Source organism: Phyllopteryx taeniolatus, chromosome 10 (assembly GCF_024500385.1).
Source record: "Phyllopteryx taeniolatus isolate TA_2022b chromosome 10, UOR_Ptae_1.2, whole genome shotgun sequence".
Classification (NCBI taxonomy): Eukaryota; Metazoa; Chordata; class Actinopteri; order Syngnathiformes; family Syngnathidae; genus Phyllopteryx; species Phyllopteryx taeniolatus.
The window spans coordinates 7,909,314-7,933,560 of record NC_084511.1 but is presented as its reverse complement, the minus strand read 5'-3'; the positions used below and the strand labels follow the sequence as shown (position 1 = coordinate 7,933,560).

General features: G+C 39.9%; 2 protein-coding genes across 7 annotated transcripts in view; one reads left to right on the top strand and one right to left on the bottom strand.

The window, feature by feature from the left end:
* Positions 1 to 18,014, top strand: part of slc16a2 (solute carrier family 16 member 2) — a 55,776-nt gene extending 37,762 nt beyond the window's left edge. For 3 of the 4 annotated variants that reach the window (XM_061786938.1, XM_061786937.1, XM_061786936.1), the window contains exons 7-8: positions 3,148 to 3,376; positions 5,793 to 7,343. In XM_061786938.1, the coding sequence (XP_061642922.1) occupies positions 3,148 to 3,376; positions 5,793 to 6,034 (471 nt within the window). In that variant the 3' untranslated portion in view covers positions 6,035 to 7,343. Of the gene's footprint in view, positions 1 to 3,147; positions 3,377 to 5,792; positions 7,344 to 16,632 lie in introns of those variants that run through there. The other variant, XM_061786939.1, reaches the window with a different exon arrangement.
* A 116-nt stretch (positions 18,015 to 18,130) lies between these two features.
* The window catches only part of f8 (coagulation factor VIII, procoagulant component), a 31,377-nt gene continuing 25,260 nt past the window's right edge, over positions 18,131 to 24,247 (bottom strand). For 2 of the 3 annotated variants that reach the window (XM_061786925.1, XM_061786926.1), the window contains 7 exons: positions 24,080 to 24,151; positions 23,823 to 23,908; positions 23,576 to 23,731; positions 23,225 to 23,369; positions 22,292 to 22,434; positions 19,461 to 19,643; positions 18,131 to 18,582 (listed from right to left, as the gene is read on the bottom strand). In XM_061786925.1, coding sequence (XP_061642909.1) covers positions 18,427 to 18,582; positions 19,461 to 19,643; positions 22,292 to 22,434; positions 23,225 to 23,369; positions 23,576 to 23,731; positions 23,823 to 23,908; positions 24,080 to 24,151 — 941 coding nt within the window. In that variant the 3' untranslated portion in view covers positions 18,131 to 18,426. Of the gene's footprint in view, positions 18,583 to 19,460; positions 19,644 to 22,291; positions 22,435 to 23,224; positions 23,370 to 23,575; positions 23,732 to 23,822; positions 23,909 to 24,079; positions 24,152 to 24,247 lie in introns of those variants that run through there. The other variant, XR_009790393.1, reaches the window with a different exon arrangement.

Genomic DNA, 24,247 nt, shown 5'->3' with positions numbered 1-24,247 from the left:
CAACTTCATTGGAATTGGGGTATGCAATTACAGTTGCCATGGTGAAGAGCAAAAGAACACAGTTTGCTGCATTTCTAGAAAAATCAGAATACTAACCTCCACCTTTAAAACTTCAAATTAACTATTAACTTCTTATGAAACCGTTGTTTATTTGACTGAGCCCTTGGCACAGACATGTTAGTAAACTGAATCAAAGTTCATTCAGTGTAAGTTTCAATAGTTTGGCTGCAGATCCTAATTTGCAGCCACACAAAACTTCCATTATGAAAAACTGCTGGATATTGCTAAGAGTGATTCAGTCCTAAAAGACAAGAAAAGAGAGAGCACAGTAGAATAGAGTAGGGTTGAGATGAACTGGCATGTGTTATTTGTGTACTTGTATTTTAAATTATAATCCATTGTCCCTGTCCTCAAAATGTGCCTTTCTTTATGTTAGTAAGAGGTTTGTTTTCAATTTCTGCTGAAGTCGTTTCTCCGTGCTCACCTTAAATTAGAGGCCAAGACATGTAACTAAGCATATGTGACTTCATAGCTATTGTGTACATACACAGCACACTTTATTCAACACGTATTAAAATAAGACATTTTTCAAGGCACAACATCCAAACACACCAAAAGCTCGCCGTCGCTGACGTCATAGGCTGTTTCGTACTCCTTGAACACTGGCAGCTCGATCCATTCCACACGTCCACCACCCACACACAGATGTAATTCTGAATATTACTCGGCGGCGGACTAATATGGCCGTACGTTGGACTGAGGTTCTGCCTGTCACAGGAGTTGATGTGACCAGAAAAAACATTTCCGCCGCTTCTGCTGTTAAGAAGTAACGGTACTTTTACTCCGTTACAATGATCTAAATCTCGCTTGCTACTTTTATTTATCAATTATTGCTTATTTATCAACTATTTTGCGCGAGAGACTACGACTTCAACTTCCGCATCGGGCGCCAATCCAGTTTAAGCGCGAGTGACATTTAAGGCTAGTTCACCAATCAAACGATACAAGAAAATCACATGACATCACACATCTATTGGGTTTCCGAGGCATAGGTATTAACACTAGATATGCCAGCCCGGCTGATTGTCGTCGCTACGTGGCGCCATGTTGGGAAGGTTGTCGTTACCATGAAGGCAACGGCGCACTACTCTTGTTTACATTTAGACGAACAAAAACAACAACTTTCATGTATTGTAGTATTTGTCTGGCCCTGTCTGCCCAAACATGGATATTTCAGCTCACTCACAACGTGCAGTAAATTGCAGATGTTTACACACACGCACACGCACACACACACACACGCACGCACGCACGCACACACACGCACAAACACGCACACACACACACACACACACACAGAGCAACGTCAGAATTTGCACATTCACATTTTATTTTGTAATTTTTAAAAATGTTTTGATGTTCATGCTGTGGTTAAAAAAAAATCTGAAGTTACTCACTATTTACTCCGTGCTTGAGTAATTATTTCCCTGTGTACGTTTTACTCTTTAGTCATTTTTTGGAGGACTACTTTTTACTTTTACTTGAGTCACATTATTGTCAAGTGGCAGTACTCTTACTTAGGTACAATCTTTGGCTACTCCTCTTTCACTACTCTTACGTTTAAGCAAAATATGTGCTCACCAGATCAGCCAGTGTCGTATTTGTTGCACTGGTCTTTTGTATTTTCGCGTTGAGGTGCTGCGGGTCGTGGCCCTGGTTGTAGTCCCAGCGGAACCGCGGAGCACACGTAACATTGCCGACAAGAGTTTATCCGGTAGTACATTTTGTATTAATTAGGAAAAGCGCCTACAATTATCTAATTAGTTTACAGATGTTAATGTTAAATTTATTAAGCGCCCAATGTCAGCTGGGATAGGCTCCAGCGCCACGCGACCCTAACCAGGATAAGCGGTGTTGAAAATGGATGGATGGATGGATGGAAGTTGAGGCCATCTGTCCAAAAGTTGAAGCTCAAAAGAGGATGTGTGATGCATCAGGACGATGGTCAAAAACACACGTAGAAGCAAATCAGCAACAGAATCGCTTTGGAAAATTCCCAAAAAGTTCCAGAAAAAATTCCAGAAAAGTCCAAAATTCATCCTGATCATTGCGCATGTCTGCTCTGCAACTACAAAAGAACGTTTGGTTGTGGTTATTGCAGCCAAAGGAGGGTCAACCAGTTATTATATCCAAGGGTTCACTTTATCCTACCTATCCTGTGAATGTTTGCATGTTATGCTCTATAAAAATATGAAAACATAAAATAGTTTTTGGTATTTGTTTAAGCAGACTTATGATTTAGATGAAGATCAGACTATTTTCCAGAGAGTTCACATACTTTTTCCTTTTCCTGTATATCAAACTAAAATAAAAAACCTCTGAGTAGGGCTGTAGGATATGGCCCGACAACAATATCGCGATATTTATAGGCTATATTGCGATACACGATATACTCTATATCTCAATATTCAGATTTCTCCTATAAATCACTATATAAATGTTAATCAACCCTTTGATTCATAAAATTACACCAATATAATGAATCAAGCAGATGCCACAGTTGGATTTTGAACATGAAAATTAAATATTCTCAGTTTTAGGCTGATGCAAACACATGCGCACAGGGGTTTTCTGGATGGGCGAAGGAGTGTGCTGCTTACTGTGAGAGGTGCAATAGCAGTGAATGAAAGATGAAAACGTGAGGATTTGTACTTAATAGTCGTGATAGTCATACATCTCACTCGCAGCAATCCGCAATATATCAAGTGTATTTGATATATCCCCCGTCAAGACATCATAGTAAAGTGAACGTTCTTTGTTTTTTGAGTACCTTTTTGGACTCTATGGAATCCAGGTTCATAAATACCACCTGCAAAAATTGACACTGCATTTTGCCCATCATTTTCTGCCATCCCACCCTCCATGAATAATAAATAAATAAACACAGAAAGCAGGTAGAGTAAATAACCACACCAAATTTTAACCATATTTGTCTTGCAGTGTAGAACATTGTTTAAAATGTAAACAAATACACTGTATATGGAAATCCCGCACATGGTTCATTTGCACAAATAATGGCACGCAATATGGTTATCTATTCTAAGAACATTTAAGAACAATGTAATGCATCTCTTCTGTTTTTTATAGGTGGTGTCCTTCATAGCCCTGGGCCTCATGTCCATTATGATCCCTCAATGTTCCCTCTTTGAGGAACTTGTGGTTGTGTGTGTATTCCTGGGACTGTGTGATGGATGCTTCCTTACCATGATGGCTCCCATAGCGTTTGAGCTGGTTGGGCCCATGCAGGCCTCGCAGGCCATAGGATACCTGTTAGGCCTTATGTCTCTTCCAATGACTGCAGGCCCACCCATTGCAGGTGAGAGACTAGCGTTTTAACTTATTTTATATGCACTGTATCACTGAAGGTTGTAATCTGCTAGTTTATCGATATTGGTAAACGTAAACTTCAGCACTTGACTTGAACAAAGACTGAAAAATGTATCTGTTGGGTTGGGAGTGTGCAGCTGCATAATGAAAAGAGGACAATGTGTGGAAAGGTATGGGCCTGGAGCCAACTGTAGGCCGTCTTGGGGATTTGTCCTCAGGCTAAAGAAGGGTGCATATTAGGATCACTGTGCTCAGCTCTTTTTTTCATCTCCCCAACCTCCTCCAAGCCGACCTTCCCTGTCTTTAAAGTCATAAGTTATAACCATCTAATGTGAGCATGGAGGGCAAAGCATTTATTTGTTGACTCAGGCATGCTCTTTCTTACGCCGTCTTTTAACCCTCACTCTCAATTTGATTTTAAACAGGAGATGTGTATGACTTAAAACATTCTAGCACGTTAGGACATCTGGAAATTCAATCAGTACTTGGAGTGGTCGAGAGTTTTGTGCTTAGTGATGAGCACTGCTGCCTCACTAGTACAATACCCAGCCTGAGGGCTTTTAAAATCTATGGTTGGCTTATTGCCATAGATGCGAGTGTAAATGATTGTGGCATAAAATGATTGATGAGGGATTTGTCCCGTGTATTCCGCCTCTTGCTCTAAATCAGCTGAGTTAGGCCTTTATCAAGTCTGTTTTCAACTGTAGTAAAAGAACCAAGTCTATTAAATCAGTTAAATCAGATGTCAAAAGTCAACATTACAGGTTCGTACGGTCATGAAAAACCTGGCAGTTATGGAAATTGAAAATGCATTTTGCAGCTCTGTTTGGAAAAGTAATGGAAATATTGCATGGATAATCTTTAGGATGTGTAAAACATAAATAAAATAAATTAAGACATTATGGCTCACATAATCTCATTTACTCCAGGGACGTTCTGCGCTGGCATCGTGTATGTTTGACTTTAAAAGTTTATTTTTAGAACAGTCGCATGTCTTGCAGAGGTGGGTAGAGTAGCCAAATATTGTACTCAAGTAAGAGTACTGTTACTTTAGAATAATATTACTCAAGTCAAAGTAAAAAGTTGTCCTCCAAATATCTACTTGAGTAAGAAAGTACTCCGTGAAAAAACTACTCAAGTAAGGAGTAACTCGTCAGCAACTTTTTAAAATGTATTATTTATTTATTATTATTTTTTTTAAATCAGAGTATGAACGTCAAATAAAATAAATAAAATAATATATGGGAGTCCACACACACCTGCCACCATTTCAGTTTTGAACTGCCCAAAAACCAACAACACATGCACTGGGCCCTAGAAAAACATTATTTGCTTTATTCTCTGAAATGACTGAATGAAGATGCTTTTTGCTGACCAGACTTATTGACAAAGTGTGTGTGTGTGTGTCTGTGTGTGTGTTTGACAGAGGGAGAGAGAGAGAGAGACAGAGACATCTGCAACTGACCACTAGGTGTTTTCTCAAATTAAAAGTGGGCTGAAATATCTACGTTTGGGCAGTCATAATTTAAGACAATGCCACATGACGAAGCTGTTTTTTTTCGGAGTCTGAAAAGTAAACACTCGCGTAGCTGTTCTTCCCCCAAAAATTCACTTTGATTGGCCCACGAAGAGTTTGTGTGCGGTCATGTGACTGCCTTGTTCCGGCTAAATGGTGACTTGGAGTCAAATGACACTAGTGATCACGTTGGATTGGCGCTACGCCGCCCTATGCGGAAGTCGAAGATGAAGTCTAAAAATAGATCACGCACGCAACAATGGATAAATAAAAGTAGCGAGCGGCATGTCGATCATTGTAAGAGTAAACAATGATCTTTTATTCAAAAGCAGATCAAGATTTGGTTGTCGTGAACCAAAAAGTAACTATTGGCAGATAAATCAAAGTAACTGTAATCTCAGTTCTACTACTCTAATATAAAGAGTAATGTGTTAGATTACTTATGACGTCACTGGGACACATTTTTTGAGTAATGGAGTTACTTTGTAACTTGTTACCGGCATCACTGAATCTAACATAGACTTCTTTGAAGCACTGCAAACAAGTGAAATGCTAGGAAATGAAAAGAATAGATGTTTGGGAATAGATTAATGGAATTTCATGAAAGGAACATTAGAATTGAAGTCAGTGCTTCTGATAGTGCTTGGGCGAGCAGAGAAGGCCCTGACTGCTCTAACATTGAAAGTAATTAAGAATTTGTGTCTTCCAGATATGCAACAGGGCTAAAGATTCATATGAATTTTGGAGAATCCGTAAAGACTGCAATTAACCTTTCGAGCCCTACCATCCACACTGTATTTTACAAACATTGGGGATTTGATTTACCAGGTATTCGTTAATGGAAGACCTAACATAAAGCATAATTGAGTCTTCTTTCGCCACGTCACAGGTCTTCTTCACGACTACTTTGGGGACTACATAGTGGCCTTCTCTGCAGCTGGTGTGCCTCCCATGATTGGAGGGGTTGTTCTGTTCTTTGTACCCCTCATACACCGCCGGCTGAAACGTGGGCAGACGGCAGCACCAGAAGAAACGTCCGCTCACATGTTGCCCAATGCCCAACCGACACCAAAGAGCTGCTCCAATGGAGACATGCTGCCCGGCTACATTGACACAGTGACACATATCTGACTTATAGTGGTAACATATGTTTATACATGACCGGTAGAAAATGTTTCCCATTTGTTGTCTCTAAACACCTTTTGTCATCCTTAGATTACCCTCTAGATTGCGCTTGAGGGAGCGGCCCTTTGCCCACCTTTAATTTCGCCTCCTCCTTTAACCTTGATGGTGGTTTGTTGTTAAGAGAAACTTGTGTGATCAGGTTTAAAGCTGTATTGGTGATGATAAGAAGGCTCACCGCTATACAAGTTAAGGAGGTGACGCGAAACACAGTCTGGGAAGGCAGCAAAATATTAACACATAAAATACCTCAAGGAGGAATAAAATGAAGAATTTATTATTATTATTCATATTTTTATCAATAATGGTAGTTTATACTTGGGATTTTTAGCTCAAAACCTTAGCTTAATACTTTGTTGTGATTTGGAAATCCAAATAGAATATCTTTTAAATACATGAGGTATTGTCACGAATGTACAATCAACAGTATACTTTGTCACTTTTACAAAATATTATTTTATGATGTACTGTACCTTTATCAGTGAGTGTGACTTATCCATTACCTTTTAAAATGGAGGATGAGTACTTTCTCTGCTATATTTGCTTCAACTTGTGATGGCATTAAGTTGAATTACATGGCAGAAAGGAAACTGACTTTTTTTTAGTGGGCATGATGGAATGACAAGCAACTTCTCCTGTTCAATCAACATTGGTCGTGACATGAAAAGCCTGTCTTTGAATTCTGTAATGGTAACAAGCAGTTAAACTCGTATTCTCACAGGGAAACGTAGTCTGGGTGCTCCACCTCTGATGTTGATTACAGCTTTTACTGTATCTTCATATCTTCTCTATACAGCGGCAGCTGTGGCTCAGCGCCCATTGTTGTATGAATGTGTGTGTGAACGGGGTGACTTTGAGGCTTTGTGAAGCGCTTTGGGCACTGTGATGGTGTAGTTAAAGCGCTATATAAAGGCAGTCCATTTACCATTTTCCACTGAGACAACTCCCTGGGAAACAAAGTGTATATGTTGCTAATATCACGAGATCAGCCTCAGTTCACCTGAAAATACACTTGCAGCATTAACTACTTCACCAACCGGCTTCACGGGAGACAGAAAGAAGTGCAACTGAGGAAGCATACGCAAAGACAAGGAAAATGTTGTTCATATTGCATTTCATGATATGTGCTCATATCAAATTCAATGCAATGCTTAATCAAATTTGGCTTTTTGTTTTTAAATCCTTCACATCTTTTATTGTTCTGTCAAGATTTTTGGGAGTAGGGTTCTAAATGATGCTACTTAATTTGTGACTTTCATGGGTGAGTCCTAGTTTTTTTTCCTGTCATTTGCACTGTGTATTGTTTTAAATTAGGGTCGTCTTAACGACAGTAGAATTTAAAAAGGCGCTCGGAGCTTTCCCATGCGGGGAGAATTTCTTCTTTATCCACTTCTACCATGCATTCTCTTCAACAGTGAACTCAAACTAGGTCAACTGATGAAAAGGAGAGATTTAATTTTCCTTTTTTTTTTTTTTATTCACTAATCCTCTCATTCGTGCTTCTATTACATGTTCTTACATATTTGCTCCAAATCTATAGATTATTTCAATCACAAAGCTCATTTCTTACAATATTTAAGGGGTAAAAGAAACATGAATAATGAACCTAAGATAAGTGTGGATATTAAATAGGGTCATAGATGGACTGACATATTGTTACATTTATTTTCCAACTAAATAACACACCACAAGGTGACAGAATCAAGCTAGTTCTAGCTAGCCACATAAGCTAACATCCTTAAATGAAACAACCAAAATGTATGTTTTTTCACCATAATCCAGTTTTAATTCATGTTGAATAATCTGCTTAATATTATCACTCAAACATTTACAAATGTCATATTTTAAATGGCTGCATGCTACAGTGAGATTGACATTGACAGACATGTGGTCTAAATATCTGATGAACAAAAATATGCATTTAAGCATAAAAACACAGGCCTCTTGATTGACTTGGTAGTGGTACATTATTTTTACATCCAATTTGACGAAACATGTCGGGTAAATTAAAAAATACAGTTTGCATAAATTTTCTGTGCACTAGACGAGCTATTTCTAGCTAGTTCATACAAGCTAGTGAGTCTAGTGTGTGAGTAAACAGGTTTCATATCCCCTTAACCAGTCATGTACTAATGTTGAGTGATTTTATCATTTACTCATTAATAAATGAAATATTTTTAGACTACTGTAAATTAGTATACTGATGTCTAACAATGAGTAGAACAATAAGCGGGAAAGTAAATGTTTATGTACAGGTTGTATCTCAATTTTCATTACATTTTTAGTATTGTTACTGTGAATATTACTACTTTTACTCAGTTTCAGTGTTTAGCCTTTTTTTTTTTTTTTCCCTGAATGTTTTTTATTTTTTATTTTTTATTTTTGTATTTTTATTTTTATTTTTTATTTTTTATTTTTTATTTTTTATTTTTTATTTTTTATTTTTTATTTTTTATTTTTTATTTTTTATTTTTTATTTTTTAAATAGTGGCACAAGGACTACAAGTGAGACACTTGACTCACAGCAGTAACCTCAATTCAAAAACAAATCTACCTTTTCAGACCGGTCTGAACAGTTACAGAATTCTCTCAGTTTAGGTACACTTCCTACCAATTCCAACTTCAACACCTGCTTACTTCATTTTTCAAAATTTAGCAAAGTTTTCTCTTTATCAGCCAACGTTTACAGTACAAACAGTTGAACCTAGATGTTGACATACACTATATTAAAAAACACACATGTTTTTTTTTTTTTCACTGTCTGAAATTAAATCAGACAGACCTTTTCCTATTTTAGGTCAGTTAAAATTACCAAAACTATTTGCAAAATGCCAGAATAATGAGGGAAGGGAAGGATTATTATTATTTTTTTTTTAAAAAGACAATTTTTCATTATTACTAAAATCACGTCAAACGAAATTTAGCTACAACCGTAACCCAATGAGTGTGTGTAATATTTTACTTTTAATGATTAATTTAAATTAGACATTTTCGTTGTTCATTTCTAATAGTCATACGCTAAAAAAAAGTCTTTTTGTTGGTGCCTGAGATGCTATGCAGGTCACGTGCATTCATCCGAGCTGGCTGCACTTAGAAGGACTAAACTAATTGTTAAACTTGTCCTGCATATGACTAAATGAAGCCCAACACAGCTTTTGGTGTTATGTATATAATCACTTGTGTGGTCAATATTTTCAGCTACATTTCATGTAACAGTTGCTGACATTGACTTATCCCAATAGAAGAAATCAGTCACTCTCCTCATTAGACTCTTTGGGACTAACGCAGAAAGTAATGATAAAAGAGAGAATTTGTTAGTGTCAAAACATTTGTTATTCTCACAAAATGTGCCATTTTTTTCTATTCTGCTGACCTCAATCTTTTGCCTACTCTTTTACTGTTTATTGTTTGCGAACAATACCAACAATATGTCAAGCAGGAGCTTTAAGTCTTCATGTTATACATAAAACTGAGCAATGACTTAGCAAAAATCTAGACAATAAAACCTCATTCAATGCCATGGGGCATTTCATGCAAGAATACTCTGCCAGAGCCACAGTCACTTAAATCATTTTTGGTAATTATTATAATTTTTTTTTAACCTAATGAAAGTGTAGCCGTTTTATTCATGTTCTACAAACTCTGTGGCCTGTGTTACTGATGCTTATTTGTCATTCTAAAGACTGTAACTCTTATTTCTTTTTCCTTTTATTGCTGAGCTTTTTTCAGTGCTCTCTGTCTTTGCTTTGTTGTTGACACGTGTGACTGTGTGATAACCTCCAGAGAGGTTGCTGTAGTAAACCACGATTGCCTCTCTTTAGAGCTGTTTGCTTTATCCTCGCTTGCAGGCTTCTCCTTTTTATATGGTAATTAAAAAAAAATAATAAGGCCAGTAGGCTAAATGTTACTAAATCTGAAACTGAGTCATCAAGCTGCTAGAAAATCTGTATTAAAATACTTTTTTTTTCTATTAAAACATCATTAAAGAACTAATATGAAAAGAAAATGTGCTGTCATTGTCTTTTTCGTCCTGAATTGTGGCTATACAGTACATGAGACTGCATATTTTGAGGTCCTTCAGACATGTATTTAAATTGGGCAGATTAACCCTAGACCCCCTTTGAGTAGGCAAAGACATACTGTGTCATTTGGAAAGCTTAATACAATACTCTGCTGTGTAGGGCCCTGAATGTGTCCTTAAATGTGACATTACTTGTTATGATCACCACAGCAACACGACTGACTTCAGTGAGGCACTCAGTCCTCAGTGACTCTCCCTTGTTATGCTGGATATGCATCAATGCATCTCATCGAGTTAGAACTCTTTCCAGTGCCATATGGTGAGGTTCATGGATGGAGAGGGATTAATGTGAGTCAGATTTACAAATTTGTGTGGTGCATTTGCCGTAGCAGCCAGACATTCAAAAAATTATAATGTATCTATCCATCCATCCATCTTCTGTTAATTCAGAGTCGGGTTGCTTTAGCAGGGAAGTATAGACTTCCCTCTCCCCAGCCACTTCGTTCAGCTCCTGCAGAGGGATCCCAAGGCGTTCTCAGACCAGCTGTGCCCTGCGATTGGCTGGCGACCTGTTCACGGTGTACCCCGCCTCTCGCCCAGGGTTTAGCTGGGATAGGCTCCTGCACGCCCGCAACCTTCGTGAGGATCAGCGGTATGGGAAATGAATGAATATTATATATATGGTCAGATGAAACAAAAATAGAGCTTGCACACAATGCACAATGCACACAAACGGTATGTTTCCAGATGGCTCAATGGAGCCTTTAAGGAAAAGAACACCCTGCCAACAGTCAAGCATTGTGGAGAATCCATAATGCTGTGGGGCTGCTTTTCTACATATGGTAATGGAGGCCTTGACTGTATCATAGGTATCATGAAATGCACCCATTGTCTTTACCGCTTATCCTCCCTATGGTCGCGGGCTGCCGGAGCCTATCCCAGCTACCTCCAGGCGGGAGGCGAGGTACACCCTGAACCGGTCGCCAGCCAATTGCAGGGCACATAGAAACAAACAACCATTCGCACTCACATTCACACCTATTTAGAGTCCTCAATCAAACCTACCATGCATGTTTTTGGGATGTGGGATGAAACCGGAGTGCCCGGAGAAAACCCACCCAGGTAAGGGGAGAACATGCAAACTCCACACAGTGGAGGCCGGATTTGAACCCGGGTCCTCAGAACTGCGAGGCAGATGTGCTAAGCAGTCATCCACCGTGCTGGTATCATGAATTGAAAAACTTTGGGGGAGTGGAAATTTGCCATTGGGGGGAAGAACCCAGCAAATGTTCAAGAGTTTGAACTGCCAAGGAAGAGTGGGAGAAAATACCACCTGAGAAGTGCAAACAGCAATTTTTATTTATTTATTTATTTTTTTAACTTTGAAATTACAATATCTAAATTGAAAAAAAAATGAGTTTTTTTTGTTAAATTACTTTGGACCTCCAATTAAGACCCTATTATAAGATAAGAGATAAGTACATTTCCACTGATTTCTGAAGATGCACGGTCGTGAAGCACTGGTGAGGACCCGGGTTCAAATCCGGCCTCGCCTGTGTGGCCTTTGCATGCTCTACCTGTGCTTACGTATATTTACACAAACCCTACGTCAGACCCGTGGCACCTGCGGTCCCTCGAGGAGATTCTCAACTGGCCAAGTTTGGGGGCCGTTGCTCAAAGCGCCATGTTGTTCCTGTGTGTGCGCGGTTGCAGCACCCCCTGGTGGCGTGTTTATTAGTGTAATGTCATTTTAATTCGGCATACTTTCGCGATCGAAGTTGCCTGTCTCGACTTGGGACTTGACTCAGGACTTAAGGGTGAAGACTTGAGAGTGACTTGTGACTTGCAACGCAATGATTTGTTCCCACCTCTGGTATGTACAGTAGTTATCAGAGGACAATCGTGCTTGTAACAAACGCTGCATGTAACACCATATTTGTCCACTAGATGACCTCCTTCACCCTTAAATCTCCCTTGGACTGCCACCATCAAAGTCAAGATTTAAGATATAATATCTGAAAATTGTAAAACAAATACCTTTATAATCCTAAAAAACACCCCCAATCATCCACTCACACACACACACACACACACACACACATATATATATATAATTCAAGTAAACATCTAATTATGAGTGGATAAGCAACCACAAAGTAAATTCAGTTCACAAAAAGTACATGCAAGATGACTTCAGTTTTCTGAAACGTTATAAATATATGTAGTATTTTGTTTTCAAACATACATTATTAAAGGAAAATGTATAAAGTTTCCTATACCTGCTATACTTTTCTCCAAGATTGTAAAATCGGTAAAGGAATGGCCCATTTGGGTATTTTTGTGCGTCTAGGGTGCCTACAACAGGAAATATTGTAAGAAAGCCACAAGGTTGTGAGAGCGGAAAGTGAGAACATCTTTTGGCTGCAGTGTCACAGTACTTGCGTGAGAGATTTGAACACACAAATGTGTACATTTTGGGAAATTCTTACCCATAGTCTCATGGGGTGAAGAAATTCTAGTATGCTGCAATGAAAGTTTTATTTTATTTTCAACAACAAAAAAGTCTACATATTGTGTGCATTGCCATTTTTTTTTTTTTTAATTCGCATAAATCCACTGAATACATAGTTACGTACACCAGCAAAATCTAATGCAGCTCAATACAAGAGTTGGCTGTAGGGCAGCAGTGCCCAACAGCCTTCCCCATCACCCCGGGCCACTGCAGAGTTTAATGCACGACACCACCACCTGGCAGTCATAGTAATGGGGCGGGAGGGGGGGGGCTCCTCTTCTCCTCTGGCGTTTGTTTTGCATGCAAGACGGTGTCAAGTCACTTGCATGTATCCGCAGACACAGGGACTCAGTTGCTTCATGTGGGGTCACTCCCTAATTGCTATAAACAACTCTTATGACCTTGGGATGTCCCCTCACTTGCACTCTGTTACGACAGATGTTCAGAATGTCGTACATAGCCACTCGCAACACATTTCAGTTAAACAGCAATCCAATGTGAACTTGTAGTATACATATAATGCTTGGTTTTGTTGATTTTTTTTATCTTACAGCTAGTGTCCTGTCTTCGATTATTTTTCTTTCTGTCCTCTTTTTCCTTTTCTGTGAGTTTCCTTTAAAACCTCGTTCTGTCGGACTGAAATAAATTTCAATAAATATACATTTTAATAGCAAGAACCACAGTGGCAGTAGAAAAAACTTGACTGTTGCACAGTAAAACTGTTCCAGCATAAAAGTTATAAAGATTCTCCTTGCTGCTTGACCTTACAGCTGAACAGGACAGGTAAAAAAACAAAACAAAACAAAACGTTTATTCATGTGAGTGTAGTTTGCCGTAGCTAAAAATAACATCTGCCAAAACTGAGTATAATTACAATACCAAAAGGGCAGGTGCTGGATCAAGAAGGGCACTTTTTTTTCGCCAAGGTCAAAAGGGCTAGTGCTTAAGCACCACTTTGGGTCTATCTACCTGCCACTCCCCCAGGGGACCCTGAATGAGATGTGAATGTGTCCAATTTGTAAAATATGTACAGTATGAGTAATACAAATGTTTTTCACTCTTTGTTATATTTCAGCCATTTGCTAAAATCATTTAAATTCATTTTTTCCTCATTAATGTACACACAGCACCCCATATTGACAGAAAAAACAGAATTGTTGAACTTTTTGCAGATGTATTAAAAAAGAAAAACTGAAATATCATACAACCACAAGTATTCAGACCATTTGCTCAGTATTTAGTAGAAGCACTCTTTTGAGCTAATACAGCCATGAGTCTTTTTGGGAATGATGCAACAAGTTTTTCACACCCGGATTTGGGGATCCTCTACCATTCCTCCTTGCAGATCCTCTCCAATTCTGTCATATTGGATGTTGAATGTTGGTGGACAGCCATTTTCAGGTCTCTCCAGAGATGCTCAATTGGGTTGGAGTCAGGGCTCTGGCTGGGCCATTCAAGAACAGTCACTGAGTTGTTTTGAAACCACTCCTTCGTTATTTTAGCTGTGTGCTTCGGCACATTGTCTTGTTGGAAGGTGAACCTTCGGCCCAGTCTGAGGTCCTGAGCACTCTGAAGAAGGTTTTCGTCCAGGATATCCCTGTATTTGGCCGCATTCATCGATTGCAACCAGTCGTCCTGTCCTTGCAGGTGAAGAACCCCCCCAGAACATGATGCCGCCACCACCATGCTTCACTGTTGGGACTGTATTGGACAGGTGATGAGCAGTGCCTGGTTTTCTTCACACAGCCCGCTTAGAATTAAGGCCAAAAACCTTCTCCCATCTCCATCTCTGGAGTTTAGCCACAGTGATCTTTGGGTTCTTCTTTACCTCTCTCACCAAGGCTCTTCTCCCACAATTTAACGATTATGGAGGCCACTGTGCTCTTAGGAACCTTAAGTGCAGCAGACATTTTTTTGTAACCTTGTCCAGATCTGTACCTTGCCACAATTCTGTCTCTGAGCTCTTCAGGCAGTTCCTTTGACCTCATGATTCTCATTTGCTCTGACATGCACCGTGAGCTGTAAGGTCTTATATAGACAGGTGTGTGGCTTTCCTAATCAAGTCCAATCAGTATAAACAAACACAGCTGGACGCCAATGAAGGTGTAAAACCACCTCAAGGATGATCTGAAGAAATGGACAGCACCCGAGTTAAATATATGAGTGTCACAGCAAAGGGTCTGAATACTTTTAGTTTTTCTTTTTTAATAAATCTGCAAAAATTTCAAGAATTCAGTTTTTTTTCTGTCAATATGAGGTGCTGTGTGTGCATTAATAAGGAAAAAAAGGAACTTAAATGATTTTAGCAAATGGCTGCAATATAACAAAGAGTGAAACATTTAAGGGGGTCTGAATACTTTCACACAATGAACAAGTGTGAACACATCTGTCTCACAGTTCAGAGGTTTTGGATTTGAATTCAGGGTGCTCCGGCTTCCTATTGCATTGCAAAACCATCTATATTAAAAATTCGTAAGACAGAAGACACCAGATAAATGTATATGAATGCACAGTATATTGTATTAATATTTTATTTATTTAGTCTTTTTTTACAATTTGTTTATTTATTTATTTTCTTAGCATACTAGTATTTGTTATTGGAGTATTCCTAAAGTGATTAAAAGTAATCAAGTTGCAATCATTTTACGGTACTTGGATTCCATTAATAACTACATTTTTTGAACAGGTAACAAATTACTGTATTGGATTTAAAAAAAATAAATAACCCTCCCTAGCCTGCCAACCATTTTCTGCAGCATAAACTCAAACTCAAACTTCGACAACATGAAAGCGTGAGTAAGTTGTTCTTGTTGTTTGTTTCAAACAAAGATTAAAGAGCAACCTAGTGGTCAGACCTGAGCATGAGGCAATGACCTCTGCACACTCCCATCAAGGCTCGCTCGCTTGGTGTTGAAAACAGGTGCTCCCTCTCTTGCTGACGTTACGCATACTTGTTTTCCGAGCCCTGTCAGCTAAGCATTATGTGCTGTTGCCAATGTCTCTGCAAATGCACGTCCTGTCCAGTGTTGCTCTCCCCTGTCCCCTCTGCCTGGACACTTCCTCAGCTGATAATCAGGTGATAAAGACAATTTGGAGCAACAAACATACTGATTATGTTTTCATACAACCTTGTCACACACTCTTTAGACACAAGCCTCCGCACTGCTTCTTGTCACAGAACAATATGGGAGCACAGTTGCTCATTGTGTGTCCCAGGACAGCCTGCTGGAGCAGGATAAGCCATAATAACAATTAAGGAACACAAAGGGCAGCTGGCACATGGAGTGAAGAAAGAGCAATGATAATGTGATAGAATGAAGCAGAGAGAAAGTTCAATTTCCTGGCATGGAATTATTGAGCGTGAATGGAAAGTACAAGAATCCCTTCCCATATTTTTTAGGAACACAACGCTGTTAATTTGTGAGTACAACACGGGAAAGGAAATTTGTTGCCACTCGTTTGTAGCTAAATAAAAGCAAAATATGAGAAATAGTTCTCAATATGATGCCATACTGTTCTACACCATTGCAAACTACAACAGCAATAATAAACATAGTGCCTTGTATTCAAAAGTATTCATTCACCTTTTACTTTCTCACATTTTTTGACCTGACAAACACAAACTTGAATTTGTTTTCTTGACATTTTATGTGCTAGACCAACACAGAGTAGCACATAATTGTGAAGTGGAACAAAATGATACACGGTTTTAAGAATTTGAAGAGAATACACAGTGTCGTGAAGGAGTATTGGTTCCCTACTCAAATATACTTATATTTTTACACAGTTTCCCCACTTTAGTGTTTAAGATCATCAAACAAATAATGATATAATAATCGTAAATATCTGACAAATATAACCCAAGTAAACATAAAATGCTGTTTTTGAAGAGTGATTTTATTTATTACAGAAACAAATTTTCAAAGCTACCTGGCCCTGTGTGAAATAGCAATGGGCCCCCTTGTTAAATCATGAATTTACTGTGGCTAATCACATCTTTTGCTTCATTTTCAGTGACCACATGCAAGCCTCATGTCCTCCTGACCTGTTCAATCAAGAAATCACTTAAATAGAGCTTGTGTGACAAAATGAAGTCGGCCAAAAGATCTCGCGCTGGACTGTGAGTGACAGAGAGCATGCTGTGACAACGCGAAAGATTGCGTGATGTTCGAAGACGAAAACATGGCGGTGCCTCTTGCATAGACCCGGAAAAAGCAGCTACAACAAGACACATTTTATATTTTTTATATTAAAGGTATCTGCTCGCCAGTGACAGAACACAAAATCAATTTGTATGCTGATGATGTTCTTCTTTATTTACAGGAACCCAAGTCATCTCTTCAGGCAGATTTCAATCTCATTAAATTATTTTCTTGGGAGCAGGTAGTGGGTGCTGGCTGGAACGTGGGGCGATTCCCGGGTCGGTGCTACGGGGATGGGTGGGGCGGCCCTCTCTTCTGTGGCTGTCCTGCCTGCCTGTTCTGTTATTGTGAGCATAGCATGATATTTGCTGCAGCAACAATAGCGTTTTGGAGATGTTAAAGGCAGGTTTAGGTGATACAAATATAGCCCAAGCATTTAACATCTCAACAAGTGCTACTAAATCCATCATCTCAAAAGGAAAAAAAGTAGCACAACTGAAAACCTACCAAGAAATGGGTGAGGCACCCACGAAAACTGAGGGAGCAAGTGAGGAGAGGACTGGTCAGAGAAGCAACCAAGAGGCCTGTGGTCACTTTGGAGGAGCTGCAGAAATCCACAGCTCAGGTGTGAGAATCTGTCCACAGAACAACGATAGTAAGTCATGGACTCCACAAATCCGGCCTTTGTGGAAGAGTGCAGAAGAAAGCTATTGTTGAAAGAAAGGCATAAGTCCCACTTTCAGTTTCAGTCATTCATTCACAGTGGACGGCTGGTTAGCATGTCTGCCCCACAGTTCTGAGGACCCGGGTTCAAATCTGGCCTCGCTTGTGTGGAGTTTGCATGTTCTCCTTGTGCCCGTGTGGGTTTTCTCCTGGTACTCTGGTTTCCTCCCACATCCCAGAAATATGCACGGTAGGTTAATTGAAGACTCTAAATTGCCCATAAGTGTGAATGTGAGTGTGAATGGTTGTTTGTCTATATGTGCCCTGCGATTGGCTGGCGACCAGTTCAGGATGTACCCTGCCTCTCGCCCAGAGTCAGCTGGTATAGGCGCCAGCACCCTAGTGAGGATAAGCGGAATGGAAAATAGATGGATGTAGCATTCATTTCCTTTCCACTTTACACTTTTGTGCTACTTAGTGTTGGTCAATCACATAAAATCTCAATTAAAAAAAAACTGTCGTTGTATGTTGGAAAAATGTGAAATAGGTCAAGGGGTATATTTATTCAAGGCACTGTATTTGAAATTTTTTGTTTAATGTATTAAATCGCATTAGATTGTGCAGGTGTTATATTGTTTTTGCCTGTATGTATCTAGATCGTGTATATTGTTGTCACACCTGAAGTATGCAATGAACGCCAACGCAACTCAAGATGAATTTTTTATATGAAATTTATGACAGCAGAAATATACATGAGTCCATACTTTGCTAACAATATATAACAATCATTAAACAGTCTACAGCCATCTCTGTGTGAAATATTTACACAAGATTACATTTGGAAGATGTTGGCATATCCAAGGCAAATACTTTTTCAAAGTCCCAACTTTTCCCTCCATTACTCCATATCTGTTACACTTTCTAACAGCAAAAAAAGATCCAATACCATATAGCTGAGCGCACAGTTAATGTGTGACTTAAAGGTGCTTTGCGTAACTGCTTGTTAGAAGTCCTGTTGTGTGTTGCAGCCCAGCACCTCCAGACGCAGAGCAATGTCGTTGGTCCAACCACGAGGGTGGATGCGCAGGAACCGGCCGAACAGAGCCGGCTCAAAAACAGTGAGGGCTTCCTCGTCTGGGTCGTTGTTACCTGTGAAGATCTAAAGAGGAACACAATAGAAGAAGTCTTGCTTACTGGACACAGTCTGATGAAATCTGATATATCCAAATATAGCAAAGATCTGTCCTTTACAAACATAATAAACTGAATTAACGGTCCCCTTTCATCAGAATAAATGTTTTTTCAGCTGTGTTGTGCATTACATGGGACAAAATGAGTCTGTAACATGGTTTAAGTTTGACATCAATGCGGTTTATCGATTGAATACAAAAGGCAATAAAGGGCATAAGGACTTGCAAAGAGGTGGATTTGAAATGGCTGACAGTGTGACGTAGTTTTGTAAATTAACACTCAAGTAGCTGCCCACTTCGTGGTTGGTACCCACACCCTCAACTCAGCTGAACGGCAACACGGCATTTCCGGGTCTTAAGCGAGCGTGCCTGTGCCACTGCTGAACCATATAAGTATAGTAGAAAAAGTATACGTGTTGTTTTACAACAATCCTTAACTATATTCATAATTTATAAAGTAACAGTGGATGAAATAGTGAAGCTTGCATTCATTGTTGCCAGCGATGATCATCGCGGTAGGTTCAATTCCAATGAATATCCAAATATCCCCCCCCCCCCCACCCCCTTCCCTTTTATTTTCACCTTCCTTGTTAGCGGGCCAACAATCCAACACTTGGTGACTTGTGCTTCAGAATGATAGTAAAATCTGCCGCTGCTAATATCTCTGTAAAACCTCAGATCAGATTGTAATTGATGTAGGATTATATTAGCCAAACGTATGTATTGATACGATTTTGATGAGCTCAATCAATTGCATACCTAATGCTGTGGCTGGTATGTTTTTTCTGTCTTCTGACATTATAAATGTGGCATGGATCTCTGGTTCATATGTGTCGTTTTGTTGTACCATTTCCCTGTGCGAGTCCTTCTCCAACACGCTGGCCCAAGAGTGTCCATCGTGACTGACAGTCACTGAAAACTCGGTGACCATCATCTGTGTCATGAAAGATTTCGCCCCCTGGGTGATGACACCTGTGATGCGCTTCACTGTGGTAAGGTCCACTTGGAGCCACTCGTGAGGCTTGTTGTCCTGGGAATTTTGCCAGAGAAGATTAAAATGAGGAAAGATCATTTTAAAGATGGAAGGAATGGTTGCTTGGCTACAAGCAAAACAGGATGAACTTGGGGTGCGAGAGATTCTAATGCAATTTTATCAACTCAAAAAAGGAAGCAATTATATGAACTTAAAATTGCTCGTCAATGCTGAATAAATGGTCACCGAGATGAAAGAATTGAACCAAGCACTACACACGTGTCTCAAAAGTGCCGATACGCTTTGATTTGACATTTGGTTTCAGTTATCATTCAGACAGACCTGAAGCCATCAGAATTTGACAGCTTAGGCTTTGCAGTTTTTGTAAATATGTGCTGTGTTCCAGTGCAACGCTTCCTGTCTTTGTACGAATACCTGCTCTAGAAGTTTAGTGTTTTCATCAGTGGTGGTAGTAGTACCAGACCTTCCTTGGTTTGTCAAAAACGAATCCTGTTTTGAGAAACGTGTACCACGTGTTGGACCTGTGTGACGACCATAATGCTTATCACATCGGCGCTGAACTGCAGTCTGTGACAGTCTTCAATTTTGCAATGCTCCAATGTCAATTGGCGAGCAATGAGCAAGGGAAAGGGAAAGGGAAAGGCTTACAAAAACTGCAAAGCATTAAGTGTCAAATGCTGTTGGCCTCAAACCTGTCCAAACTATGCTGGAAAGTAAATGGGGGAGAAAAAGATATATATTTTTTTGTATTTCTAGGTAATGTGTCAAAGCATAACACAACAATCTATAAATATGTACACCCTTTCCAAGCTTAAGTACAAAAAGGTCTTTTACTTATTGTGACACATTTATTGTTGCTCTTTGTAAGGGATTTCATGATTGATCGTTGAGAATTGTGTTCATTTGATTGTTGATCAATTGTGTCCTGAAGCATTTGAGGGTAAATGGAGTGCACTATTAGGCTGCAACTAACAGAGCGTCGTCTAAACTAACTTTGCAGTCCAAATAAAAAAAAACATGTCAGCTATGGTTTTCTCCGGGCACTCCGGTTTCCTCCCACATCCCAAAAACATGCATGGTAGGTTAATTGACAACTCTAAATTGCCCGTAGGTGTGAATGTGAGTGCGGATGTTTGTTTGTTTGTATGCGCCCTGCGATTGGGTGGCAACCAGTTCAGGGTGTACCCCGCCTCCTGCCCGATGATAGCTGGGATAGGCTCCAGCACGCCCGCGACCCTAGTGAGGAGAAGCGGCTCAGAAAATGGATGAATGGATGGATGTCAGCTATGATAAGTTGAGCTACTTCTACAACGACCTCCGTTGTGGCACAACTCAAAATGACACTGACGTCAGATAATTCAGAGATTTTTGAGCTGAAAAAAGTTTGAAAAACATTCCACCCCGATACTATGCAAATATGACACTAAGGAGCTATGAACAGCATAGCGAAATCTCACTCGAAATTCAGAGGCTTATCTTCTTGTGTCTTCTTCTTTTCCTTTCGGCTTGCCCCTTTAGGGGTCGCCACAGCGTGTCATCCTTTTCCATGTAAACCTATCTTCTGCATCTTTCTCTCTACCACCAACTGCCCTCACATCCATCCTTGTGTAAAAACTCCAATATTTTAAAAGATATGAGTCTGAGGCAAAAAACAATGCAAAAAAAAAAAATAGCTAACCCAGAAAATTACACATCGTGTTACAATTTTCCCCAGTTTACCAACGTAGCCGATAAACATTTTACTCCTATTCTTGAAAGGTAATGTCGGCTACAACTTAAATTAATAAGCGGTCCTGACTGTCATATAAAGACTGTCGAATAATCCTAGCTCGGTAACAAGTGTAAAAGATTATTAAGAGAGGGAGCAGCTTTAAAGAAGCGTGGTTTGAGTTTCGCCCGAGATCTGCCAAGGTTACTCTGTCGAGGCGTGGCCTAACTTAAGCGTGGCCGACGCTCCATAGGCGGTTGTTAGAACCTAGGCGAATCTTTCTCGACACCGGCTTAAGCAGCTCCCTTAGCCGTTTAATCGTCCATTGTGTAATATGCAGGGACAATGGGGCGCTTTAACCCTTTAAACGGAGGACTCCCTTAGTAGTAAGGTGCAGGGGAGCCTGGGGTACGCGAGATCTGACACAGCGTGTTTGTCATCATCAGAACTTGGGTTCTGCAGCAGGACAATGATCCATTCCACACCAGTAAGTCCACCCTTGAATGGCTGAAATTTCAGACTTTGGAGTGCCCTAGCCAAAGTCCTGACCTGAATCCTATTGAGATGCTGTGGCATGACCTTAAAAAGGTAGTTCATGCTTGAAAACCCTCCAATGTGCCTGAATTACAACAATTCTGCAAAGATGATTGGACCAGAATTCCTCCACAGCGCTGTAAGCGACTCATTGCAAGTTATCACAAACACTAGATTGCAGTTGTTGCTGCTAAGGGTGACCCAACAAGTTATTAGATTTAGGAGGCAATCACTTTTTCACACAGGGCCATGTAGGTTTGGATATTTTCCATCCTTAATAATAAAAACGTTCATTGTAAAAACTGCATTTTGTCGTTAATATTTAAATTAGTTTGATGATGGGAAACATTTAAATGTGACTAACATGCAAAAAAAGAAAAGAAGAAATCAGGAAGGGGGCAAACACTTTTTCACACCACTGATATGTTGCAAAGGTCCTCACCTTGGGCCTCCAAGCATTGATCGTGCCTTCCAGATGGAGGCGGGCGAGAGTGGGGCTCCAGTTACCCACCAGTGATGAACGATGCGAGGAAGCGGTAATGTTAGAAATTAGTCCACTCCTGAGACCTAGTGGATGTGAGCAACCTGCACACACGTGCACACACACGCGCGCGCACACACACACAGAGACACACACACACACATATCAGCCCTTTTGTGATGCAGAGCTACAGTATGCTATACAGTGGTACCTTCACTTATGAGTGGGCTAACATACGAGTTTTCCGAGATACGAACCGTCGCTCAACCAATTTTTTGCTTTGATTTGCAAGCAAAGATTTGAGATGCAAGCGCTAGATGGTGGCGGGGAACTCAACTCACTTTACAACAATGAGCAGTTCGGCAGATAGTGAACAACTCTTTAAAATTGAGACTTCAAGCCGTTTATTGACACTCCCAGTTGAATTTTACTGCCAAACTGAACATAAAACAGAGAATTACGCATTGTGTATTCTAAACAACCACATAACTTTGACTTAGGAAAATCAGCCAGCTTGGTTCGAACGCAAAATATGAACATCCACGTTGCAGTGGCAATATTTGAACACAAACAGTGGCAACACGTGGACAGACAGTGTAATAATACGTACAGGCATAGGTTACATTATTCATCCTTTGTTAAAAACGACTACTATTACAGCAGCTTACTTCTTACTTCTTCAAATCGTGTCTGTATTTATTATACTACTCCATGGTGTCCACGTACACCAGAGAGCACAATGTGGGATTGTAACGTAATAATGGCATTCCTATTTATTTCAATGGGGAAAGATGATTTGAGATACGAGTGTTTCGAGTTACGAGCGTGGTCATGGAATGAATTAAACTCGCAAGTCTAGCCGCCACTCCAGTACATTGGAAAGTTGAAGCTCACTGTTGAGATCACAGCCCAGCAGCTCCAGTCGTAGTGCAGGACTCCGCACAAAGCTTTCCGGGTGAATCCTAATGTAACGGGCCACAAACGGAGGCGAGAACTTGTTATGCTTCACTTTGGAGCTGTCCATGTTCCCGTGAAACATCTAAAACAGAGTCACAAAAATGGTTAGATTCCAGGAAGAAGTAGGTCTCATTTTTTGGATTGACAAGGTCATTGTTTGAAAGATAGAGCCGATGAAAACAAGAGGTTGACGTTTACATTTAACAAATCAGCTACATTTCTGAAAAACTAAAACATGGAAGAAAACTCCTGATTATGACATGGAGGGGCATTATGGGGATTCCGCACATTGGGCTGACTTGTGTAGTGTCCTTGGTAGGTGATCCATTTCTCTTGGTCCATGCTGTAGGAAATGACAAAGAGTGAGATGTAGTTTTGTCTCAGGCTTGACCTCACTCCCTGTGTCTCAATGCCATGCAGCAGGGTCGGCTTTAGCAGGTCCACCTAATGATACATCGGTCACAAAAAACAAAACCAAAGGGAATATTATACACACTGAAATCACTTAACACTCAGTGAAAGCTACATGTTCAACCTGTATCCAAGAGAGCTTGCTTGTACCCATCCAAGCATTGATGTAACCAGACTGATGCAGCCTCGCCAGTTGGGGCTCCCAAGTACCTTCACACACGTGCAAACAGTCAGCTTGTAATGGATGTAACAATATGGTAGAGTGTATTGATCATTGATCACTTACTAATGTATTATTCTCAATGTGTGCCCCAAAATAAACAGACATCAAAAGAATGATAAAATATTATACAAAAATCTATGAATAAAGAAATGCTTAACCTATGTGATCTGAAGCAGTGATCTGTGAATCATGGATGTTTCCGGATTTCATTCCCAGAGGTAAAGCACATTCTGCATGATAAATAAATACATACATTCATTAATAAAAATCAGGCATTATATAAGTATTATTACACAAATATCATAGACACTCACCACCCAAAGCAT